This window comes from Mytilus trossulus, chromosome 4, assembly GCF_036588685.1.
Source record: "Mytilus trossulus isolate FHL-02 chromosome 4, PNRI_Mtr1.1.1.hap1, whole genome shotgun sequence".
In the NCBI taxonomy this organism is placed as follows: Eukaryota; Metazoa; Mollusca; class Bivalvia; order Mytilida; family Mytilidae; genus Mytilus; species Mytilus trossulus.
Window position 1 is genome coordinate 10,822,744 of NC_086376.1, and position 11,115 is coordinate 10,833,858.

Sequence of the window (11,115 nt, forward strand, 5' to 3'; positions counted from 1 at the left end):
TGCAAATCCACACGTATTCAAAATGTAACAAAATAACCAATAATAATATTAACATTCAATATAACATCTTTACATATATGATATTGCAATGGGACTAATGATGTTTTGTTTAGAGGAGCACAATTGAAGGTACTTATAATATACTAGTACTTCTAAGTTCAAAAGCTGTCTTATGCAAAAAGCTAAATAACTTATATTCAAAAAGATAGGTAAATATAAAGAAAAATTTGCTGTGTTAATTACATTTGTCATTGTTAAACGATCATATTTGCATCTTTATTTCTTTTTGGGGTCTGTATTTTATGTTTTGGAAAATACATTCTATCTAAGGGGTCATTTTAAAAAGATGAATTAGTCACGAGATAAAAAAACAAAACATATTTTTTGGTTCAGTCATTATTAAAGTCAAATAGTGAAATGATGATTTGCTTTTAGCTGCCATGTTTTTCCGAATCCGTATTCACGTGATCTTCAATTTAACCATTTAGCTATAGGTTGGTTTAGCATGTATCATGCGTCTTTAGCCATTAAAAGGAAAAGAAAGTCGACATTAAAATTGAAACGAAGGTGTATCATTTCGTTAACTGATTCAATTTTCAAACCATCATTCTCCTACAGGCAAAAAACTATAATGACCTTTTTAACCTTTGACATGAAATACCTAGAAAAATTCAATTGCACGTGGTCGGTCACAATATATTTATATTTATGTTTAAATATATATCGGATTACTTAGATGGCATGTAGACGAAAATACACTCGTAATGCTGATATATTCACCCACTCTTGCCAATTTCCGACACATTTGATTTTGATATACGTTTTAGTATGTAATAATTCAAATATTAAAATTTGAGTACAATATTTGAACATGAAAATGACAACTAATGCCCCTTAATATGAATTATTTGAAAGCTTTTATATTTATGCTAACTTATTATATCTTTTTTTTATTTTGGCGACCATTGCATTTGTTAAATTGTTTATTAAGTCTTTTTCCTTTTGTTTTAGATGGAGTAACTAAATTCTGCCAGTCTTTGATGATTGTTGCACCAGCGACAAAACCTGACAAAATATCTTAATTCGAAGATGTTTTAATCATTCTATGTAAACAGAAAATAATGGAGTATCTCATGTGTTTATTTTGACCTCAACGAAAATCACACTATTACATAACTTGACACTCGAACTCTAGGTTAACTGAAATGAAAGTTCGTCTAATATAAGCTAAATACGAAATGTTTATTGTTGTTCACTCATGGTGTATCTACACTACTAAAGGAAGAGACCGATTTCATTGAGTCGCAACTCCCTGAAACCATAAAAATCGGAAATATTTTGGATATGATGAATGAATGTGGTGTTTTGTACTTCCTATTTGTCTTTGAAATAATCTTTTTTTCCCCACAGAAAACGTAATTAAAAAATATATATACAAATTCGGAGATCGTTATCAATCCTACTTAAAGTGGGTGTCCGTAGGGCTATGCAGCCTGTGAAAATATGGACGTTAAATCTGATGTCTCGTATGCAGAGAGTGCCACACTCGTTGAAACTAAGAATCCTTGCATCAACTCTTGAGGGTTCCCGTTGCAAGACATGGAAGCTGCAGCTATCCAATATAACATAATCAGGTTGCATCTAGTTTGAAATACGCAAGAAATGATAATGTGTTAAAACGGGTTCAGGCATTTTCAATTGTTTACTTTAGGACTTTTGGTGAATTAGATATATGTTTTAGTATGATATTTTCAAATATAAAAAAATTGAGTCAAATCGATGAACATTAATTTGACAGCTGACACCCCTTTTAGAAACGACAGTCTTTAATGTGTATTTGCATGACTAATTCACAATAACTTAAAACACATAATAATTGGAAGTTTTTAACGACCTTCACATTTAAGAAATATACACAAAATAATGAAAATATGCATTGTATAATGTATAATATATAATAAAAAAAGAGTCCTTAATCTGCAGGCTGAACAAAAGTGCTGATATTAAATTGCAATTTCTTGGGGTGGTGCAGATTGCGTCATCATCTGAACAAATGTGTTTATATAATCTACAAAAGTACGAAAAAACAATCACGCAAAAGTCAAAACTTATTTCACTTTTGTATTTTTGCTATTATCAATACAATTTTGTTTATACGTGCTTCACTACAACTGTGATACAGAAAACACTTATAGACTGCATTGGTATAACACTGATAACAGGAAAACATAATAAAAGGGAAAATAAGTTGAAATATTAAACAAGGTCACGGTTTTTTCATTATGCGTCCCTATAGGTTACAGTCTTGAATTACAACTCCAGTTGCCGATGCATGTCAAAACATGGAGGGAAACAAAATAGTGCATTTTTTCTGAGTTTTTTCTGTACTAAATTTTTTCTGTTTTCTGTTGCGGCCTAGTAAAATCAACAAACAGAAAGTAGAAAAATATGTTTTGACTTCAGGTTTACGTAACGTTTTATTCTTCGTGGCATGACCCACTTTTTTCTCTCGATTAAATCACAATTTCACGTAAGTACATACATGATATGAACAGGAAACTATGCAGCATTTTTATTTTTTTTATTTTCAAAGATCAGCTGTTTTGCATGTAAGCCTACGGAGCAGTCATTACAAGACTGCAACTTATATACGAAATCATATTGATATGTCCTGATTGAAACATAAGTTTGTGAGAACATCATTTATCTATAAGTTAGTCGTTATTTGTTTTGAACTAGCTAGTAAATAAACTCTTCATAGTTACCAGGATTAAAATTTGTTTGTACGCCAGACGCACGTTTCGTCTACAAAAGACTCATTAGTGACGCTTTTTATTAACATGTTAAAAAGGCCAAATAAGAACGACGTTGAAGAGTATTGATGATTAAAATTCCTAAATGTTTTGCCAAATACAGCTAAGTAAATCTATTCCTGAGGTAGAAAAGCCGTAGTAACTGTGAGAAATCATATATCTGTTCTTTGTGTCCATTGTTTTTATGTTAGTTTTATTGTGGGTACTTCGTGGCGATCTATTAAGTTAATCCATTTTCAACAGGTATATGAGAGGAGTGTTTATATAGCGGTCACAGAAATGTTTAACCCCATCATATTTGTTATGTCTGTCCAAATTCAGATACTGTAAATCATTGGTTTTCCGTTGCTTCATATACGTTATTCTCGCAATTTATCACGTTACAACCTGCTGTTTACTGACTGACAAATATATAATCAACTTTTTAAATACAAAACATAACCTACCCATTCCTGGCAAACCCAATTTGAAGAAAGCAAAAGGAACGTAGAGGATAGCTCCTAATACCAAAAATCCAACTGCATACCAAAATTCAATCTTTACCGGTTCTAGAAACGGTGCTACCACTAAGTATATAGAAAAAGCAAGCACCACGACCGAAACCACTATAGGAACCTGAAACAGTAAAATATAACACTTATATCATATAACTTGGAAATTAAACATGTTTTTTCTTGGTTGATGATATTGGTTATATGATATACGAACCAAAAAAATATGAGTAAACGAATATACAATTAGAAAACACAAAAGTCTTGAGATAAAAGTGAATAATCAAAAGAGTAATTAAAGAATCTATGTTCTTTCATAATATAATAATAGAGTTTTTTGTTTGTTTACATTTTGCAATTGATATTGGACATGTATTTCGAACTTACTTTCAATGGTCTGTCTACATCCTTCATCCTGTAACGGAGCACAATGTGAGCTATCATACCAAGACCATAAAAGAACCACCTTAGAAACCCCAGCATGTTCAGCAGAGACTTGATATCTGAGGGCAATATCAGCGCAAAGGCTAATATACTCTGCAGTAAAAATATAAAAGATGAAATGTTTGGTTATTCTTAAAACGTACTAGTAATTCAAACGGTATTTAATGTACATGTTTCTATGTTTATGTATATTAAAACAATGTTTCTATGCATTTCGTTTTTTTTATATAGACTAGACTGTTGGTTTCCCCGTTTAAATGGTTTTACACTAGTATTTTGGTGCTCTTTCCAGCTTGTTGTTCGGTGTGAGCCAAGGCCCTGTGTTGAATGTCGTACATTGACCTATAATCGTTTACCTTTATAAATTGTTATTTGGATGGAGAGTTGTCTCATTGGCACTCACACCACATCTTCCTATATCTGTATATATATATTGACGGTCAATATTAAAAATCTAGAAAATACAATGAATTGTACTATTGACATTTGGACTTTGTTCTCGGTCAATATAATCGTTTATGTCCTTACCAAACATGAAAGATGCATTACTCAACTCAGCAAAAAAAAGTCAAGATCAAATTTACATTCATTTCTCAAACAATTCATGTTTGCTAAACTTAAACTGGTAAACAGTTGTTATTTTTTCCTTCCCTTTTAATTAACGATTCAATAACTTTTCGCTAGTTATGCAGGGTTCAATAAATATCATATGAGGACGTTAAGGCATGCAAATGAAATAAAATGTCATATGAATTATTTTCCCAATTATATCGTTATCAGTACCGTTTTGACCAACCAGTGCATGCATAATAAGAGTTTAAAACGTTATAAAAGCTTATCTATTAATTGATAAAATGGTGCTAGAAAAGTTCTGAATTGCTCGATTTGTTGACAGTTCATGATATTACGAATTGTCGTCATGCAAGGAATACATATTTCTTACAGCCCCTATGTCACAAGTGTTCAAAACTTACTATGAGCATAGTTGATGGTACCGGAATATTTGTGTTGACGTTTAGGTAACTAAGGCATTCAGGAAACAATTGTACACGAGCTGTTGCAAAAAGTATTCTGAAATAAAATAATAGAAATAGTTGCACCAAACTGGCGTAGTTGGGTTTTTTTTATTGTGAAAGAATATGATTTGAAATAATAGTACCATTGTACTAATACAAGATTTTATAAGTGAACAATAAAACAAAATTCGAGAATGGTTCTTTATCTATTTTAAAAAATTGATGTATGTATCGATCGAAAGAAGAAATAAATTGGTGAACATACCTCCCGACAATAAATCCTGATCCATTCATTGAACCATACACAGAGCAGGCTACAGTGATTGGAATGATAACAACTGCTCCAGGCATTACATACTCCGCCCACGTCTATGTATAAAACACAATACACATACTGAAACTTATCAAAATATATTAAGGAAATCATTGCAAATGTAGATACTCAGCAGTTACTCAATATGTATATACTAGTTGTAAAAAAAATCACTTTTTTTCTTAAAAAGTTACTGTTCAATTAGGTGTTTATGGTGAATACATCATACATCGTACATCGGTAAACTTTAGTTGTCTTAATGACAGTCGCCATCGTAATTGTGTTGAACGCAACGGAAAACCTTTGTTTAAGGCTGCCACGGCTTGTTTCAGTTGTGTTGAACCACCGTCAAAAACCGTCCGAATGCGACTTTTTATTGAAATATTGCATGTCATATGCAACAATGGGTGTCACTAATGAAATGTTTACCATTCTAGAGTATATCCTCAGTTTTATGCTGGATTTATGTGTTGTTCAATTCTTAGTTTGTCTGGGTTTTTGTCGTGCAATGTTGTCTGTGTCAGTTTGGTTTAACATATTGTCAACTATTTTTACAGAAGCCTTTGTATCTTGATAACGTAATACTTTTACTAATTGTTTCAAAGGCTCGCAGTGTTTTATATATATATATATATCAGCTACGTACTCTTGAACCTGATGGACCTAATGAGAGGGATGAAAAACAGTTCTACCCGAAAGCAAAGGAATAACTCATCAATTTTACTTCTATTTAACTAAAACAACTATTTGTTTAAATTTTTGAAAAAAATGTTTATGTACAATAAACGGCAAAAAAATGTTTTATACAGATCATTAATCAATATGTTAAACTTTTGTGTAGCTCAAGCTACAAAGATATTTTTTGTCATGCATCCGATTTCACCTTGATAGATGCACACGCCCGATGAAGCTTATTTGTTTAGCGAAATTTTGCGTGAATAATATATAAAATATAACACCTAATTTTATAACACTCATAAGTGTGTTAAAGTTACCTTCTTAGACACTTATATAATTCAGTTTAGTAACTGCATCAGTTTATTTACAAACTGATCCACACCTATATAGATTGAATGTTGATATGTTGATTGTTGCTATTTTTAGACACTATATATATATATATATATATATATATATATATATATATATATATATATATGTTTCAATAGCTATAACATTTCCTTATTTAAATCTGCAGTATTAGTATAATATAAAGGTGAAAATAGGTCGTTCTACCGGAGTATAATATCATTATTGGTCATATTTATCCGATGGATACGTATGCAGAAGCATGCATTTCATAGCAACTGATAGTACCAAATACTATTTACAGTTAACAAATAAAACAGATGTACATATAAATACTAAGAAAATTACGATAATTCATACCGCTGCCACAGCCCATGACGAAACAAATTCCTCCTTGGTCAAAACTGTGAAGTAGGACACATTTACCATGAGGTATACAACAAGTACTAGTAAAACGGATGTTACAATACATAATGGCAAGTTCCTGAAATATCAAAAAATGTTTTTATATAAAATTGCCTGTACCTGGTGGTAAATTGGTATGTCATAATTAGGACCGTTATTTATTAATCCTCAGCTTTTTTGTTGCCTGTGTGGTCAAGTGGTCTAAGTAGTTACTGCTGTATACTAAATCATTAGCCAGTCAAAACTGCGATTGTGAGTTTCAACCCCGCTCGTGCAGGTGCACATGACTCCACTCTTAATTGACTAGTATTGTCAGTTTATCTATCGACGGTCAGTGGTTTTCTCCGGGCACTTCAACTTCCTCCACCAATAAAAACTGACCGCCACGAAATAGCCTCATAGCAACGCTTAAAGTGGCGTTAAAACACACAAAAAAAATCAAAATCAAAATCATTAACTTAATTTGGATATTGCCTATCAGTAAAAATAAATGAAGGATATCTTCTTTTAAAGTATATTTATCATTTTCAATGCAAATGTTTCAAACTGAAAACATGGAAGATTTATGTTATGAGTTCAGCTGTCTTTTAGTGTCCAAGTCTTCTTTTTATAGGCATTTTGATTATATTTTCGATATAAGGTCGAAACCCTTGAATTCTAAATTGCATTCAATATACCTTCTGGGATTCTTAAGCTCCTCTGTGACAAAATTAAGTTGACTCCTAAAAAAGAATTAAAAATTACCTGAACACACTATTACAGATTCTGTCAGCTTTTATTTTAAGAATAACAGGCAACAATTGTTTACCAATGTTTAAATCACATTAAAGGAAGTTCTAAATAATTATAGGTCTTCTTTGTGTTTGAATTTTAACAAAAAGTGCAAAGCTGGATCTTCTTTGACTGTTTTTTTTATACCTTATATACATTAGTGTCCTAAACCCCTGACATTATATTGCTGGGTCTGTCAAGTGATAAGTGTCTATGAAGTATTATTCCAGCAGAGCTTTCATATAGTCTTTCCATCTCTAAGTTGATACGATATGCCAGAGTTTGTTTATCCGATCACTTTTTGCTTGATATATGATTGATACAAACAAAGAGTGATTGAAGTAGGATTTTTAGGTGTCAAATCATACGGACTCAATCATATTGGCAAAAGTCTGAATGATCCCGTGGCAATAGGATAATAATGCGGATGTTGCTGCAGCTTCTAAGGAAGATGACTGTTAAGTGTAAAGTGACAACTCTTATAAGTTTGAAAGGTAAAAAACAATATAAAAAAGATAGCGTTTGCCTTGCTTTATCAGTTGTTTATTCAAATTCTAATAAAGTAGATTGATAATCGTTTATTTGTCAAATTTAGCAAATCATAAAAAAACTACGTTTGTCTTCTAGGATATTTTCCAATGCATATGCTTAAACATAGCGAATGAAGATTATGGTAGACAAATATGTTGTGCACACTATGCATCATATGAAATGTAATTTTATACGTTTGTTATCAGGGTGAGATTTAATGTTAAACGTACAAACTATTTCAACTTTCTTAAAAAAATGCAAAAGTATAAATTGTACTAATTGTAAACGATTAACATACCAACCACCAAATGCCCAGAGACCACTATAAATGGCAGTTGCAATACTTGTTGGGTTATCTACACTGCCCTCAAAGCCCGTTGGTAAGCTTCCAACCGTTCCTTTAAAATTAAATATTGTTTTAAATATGTTTAAATATATACGTTAGACGATAATGATCAAACACTTCTAAAGAAATGAAAGAGCATCTCTGAAATGAATGATAAATAGTCAATTTGTTTTTAGTCATGTATCATTAAATACAGAACACGTTTACAAAAACTTACAATCTAATTTATACAAATTAATGTTCACTCAAATCTCTTACCATCAGAATAAAATAGCTCTGTTTACATTTAGACAATTTGCCATTTGTTTGATAAATTCATTTTTTCACAAATATAACATTAAAACTCTAACGGTGTATTTCAATTGTCGAGAGATTTTTTATTCATTCATATTTTCTTTATACATGTAGTTGCTATCTATCTGTTTCATATCTTTGACACCCCTAGTTCTTTTCTTCGGCAACAATAGTTAACCATTGTTCAAATTACATAAACCAATAGCGAATACACAAATCAAGGTATCAATGAAAAGTGATGGAAAAGCTCCGAAAGGTTCGAATGGGAGCACAATGTAAGCTGATTTTGATAATCCGCCATGAAATACAAAAACAGACAAAATATCAAAATATGGAATGGGACACGATTTTGCTTGTATCTAAGGATCTAAGATCGAGATAGAAATAAAACTAAATGTCAAATTTATCAAAATATCAGTTTGTCTAAAGAGATTCTGAAATATGTCTACTGATTACTGATGCATTGCCCAATTAGTCCGAGATTACTCTGATGTCCGACGGCTGTTTTTACAGACAAGCTGGGGCCGTGGGACGTAAGAGCTTGTCCCATATCAAAAAGTGGATATTTGCCCACCCAAAATAGATGCGCTGCTTTGACGCTTCTGGAGCCGACTGAGGGCCTTGGAATTATATAAATCGGGCACCAATCTCTTCATTTTTCATTTATCTCTTCATTTATGTAAGTTTCACCTACCTGCCAACCTTTATGTTTCTATATTTTAACAGTTTTCACAGAGACCCGTCGATTTAAACATTTTGACTTTCACTTTCAAATGGAGGTCAAGTTACGAGAGAGTTCGTGGCCTCGAGACTCAAATATGCAAATATTTATATTTTTTTAACCTCCTTTATAGGAGATCAATGGTTAACATTAAGAAGCAACCACGTTTTTTTACCTCCTTTACGGGAGATCGGTAATTAGCATTTAGTTCCGACCACGATAACAATTGGAAGCTGTCGGACATTTAGGTAACTTGCATCGTGAAATGAAGGAGGTGTTACATTTTGGTCATTTGCACTGTTTTCTCGTGGTCACGTGATAATCTTTGAAAACTGTTTAGATCGACGGGTCTCTGTGAAAACTGTTAAAATATAGAAACATAAAGGTTGGCAGGTAGGTGAAACTTACATATATAAATGAAGAGATAAATGAAAAATGAAGAGATTGGTGCCCGATTTATATAATTACAAGGCCCTCAGTCGGCTCCATAAGCGTCAAAGCAGCGCATCTATTTTGGGTGGGCAAATATCCACTTTTTGATAAAGGACAAGCTCTGACGTCCCACGGCCCCAGCTTGTCTGGAAAAACAGCCGTCGGACGTCAGAGTAATCTCGGACTATGCCCAATGATACTGAGTTTCCCTATCCCTTAAAGAATCATCTTTAAGTCTTCTTAGATTAAACTATTACAATCTTGAAATTTATACAATAAACAAAAAGTCAAACCGAACATCAGTTAGGACGCCTGCACCATTTTAAAAATTTGTTAAACATGAAATAGATTGTAATAGTTTATTCCAAGAAGACTTAAATATGATTCATTAAACATCAGAATCTGACTGAGGAAGGATATCTGTTATCTGAAATATTTGTATTTGGAGTTGTTGTGTACACTTTTTTAGGCGTTTATATAATTTATCTATTGTGTACAAGTATCGTTACTCGTGACGATCCAGCACCCTCGTGAGGAAAATATTAGTGACGTATTTAAGCAGTGTGTCTACTGACCTCTAGATAACATTATGATTCCGCCGCCAATAATAGTTGCTAAACCAATCAGTTTAAGTATAGTAAAAATAATCTGTACACTGGCAGCCAATCTCACGCTGATGCAGTTGGTTATGCCTGATGTTACTTGAAAAAAAAAAGTAAAATTATATCAATGTATTAACCACTGAGATATTGTTACCGTTTGTGGACCTTAAACACGATAAATTGTTGGTCTTGGTGTTAATGGTTTGTTTGTGTAGGTTTGTTCTCCAGTTTGGATTAAAAAATTACCCCTGGCTTTTGCGGAACATCTAGGAAATTGTATTGGTTTTTTGTTCATGTAGTTGAACTATCTTATTCTTGATATTAAAAACACAAAACAACTACATGTCTTTTGCTAAACATCCCAAAAATGATTTGAAGATATACCTAAATATATATTAAATATTTAAAAAAATATCAAAACATATCATATTTATGCTATATTTGATTGTCATTTAAACCTCAACACATGTCATATGATCACTAACACACCATGTAACAAGTAATATATATTATGTGATATCTTATACTTTTTGCATTTTTAATGCATTATTATTTTTATGTATATTCTTTTTAACTTTTCTTTATTTGGATGGTTTTATGAGAATAAACTATCTATCTATCAACTTTGATGTATCGGTTAACTTTGATGTTTAGTAAGCAAGCGACGTTGAACACAAGTTTATAGGTTGATTACCAGCCAATATCAGTACAGGTTAAGTAAGTATGATAGAATCACATAAACTCCAATTGTTAGAGTTAGAACCGAAACGTTAAAAAAAGTAACAATAATGGAATAGTAATGGGCGTGTTAACACCACGAAAGCTAAAAATGTCGCCCGCCAGTTTCCGATCGTAGGACTTGTAAAGTTGAGTTACACATATACGCATGTAAATGAATTTGCTTTAA

General features: G+C 32.0%; 1 protein-coding gene and 1 long non-coding RNA gene across 2 annotated transcripts; both read right to left on the bottom strand.

Moving 5' to 3' along the window:
- Positions 1–1,859: 1,859 nt before the first annotated feature.
- Positions 1,860–6,586, bottom strand: LOC134714654 (b(0,+)-type amino acid transporter 1-like). The gene is made up of 6 exons (XM_063576085.1): positions 6,467–6,586; positions 5,030–5,133; positions 4,723–4,819; positions 3,692–3,841; positions 3,260–3,428; positions 1,860–2,068 (listed from the first exon to the last, which is right to left on the bottom strand). The coding sequence occupies exons 1-6, from the start codon at positions 6,533–6,535 to the stop codon at positions 2,004–2,006; spliced, it is 654 nt and encodes a 217-aa protein (XP_063432155.1). The 5' UTR covers positions 6,536–6,586; the 3' UTR covers positions 1,860–2,003.
- Positions 6,587–7,188: 602 nt separating this feature from the next.
- Positions 7,189–10,301, bottom strand: LOC134714655 (uncharacterized). The gene is made up of 3 exons (XR_010106557.1): positions 10,182–10,301; positions 8,112–8,211; positions 7,189–7,233 (listed from the first exon to the last, which is right to left on the bottom strand). It is a non-coding gene; the product is annotated as an uncharacterized LOC134714655 (long non-coding RNA).
- Between the last annotated feature and the right edge of the window lie 814 nt (positions 10,302–11,115).

Excerpts from the sequence above, each read along its gene's own strand:
- LOC134714654 (XM_063576085.1), bottom strand. The coding sequence starts at position 6,535 with ATGGTAAATGTGTCCTACTTCACAGTTTTGACCAAGGAGGAATTTGTT. Across the intron at positions 4,820-5,029 it reads TCAGGATTTATTGTCGGGAG|AATACTTTTTGCAACAGCTC; the intron begins GTATGTTCACCA and ends ATTTTATTTCAG. Across the intron at positions 3,842-4,722 it reads TACCATCAACTATGCTCATA|AGTATATTAGCCTTTGCGCT; the intron begins GTAAGTTTTGAA and ends TTTTTACTGCAG.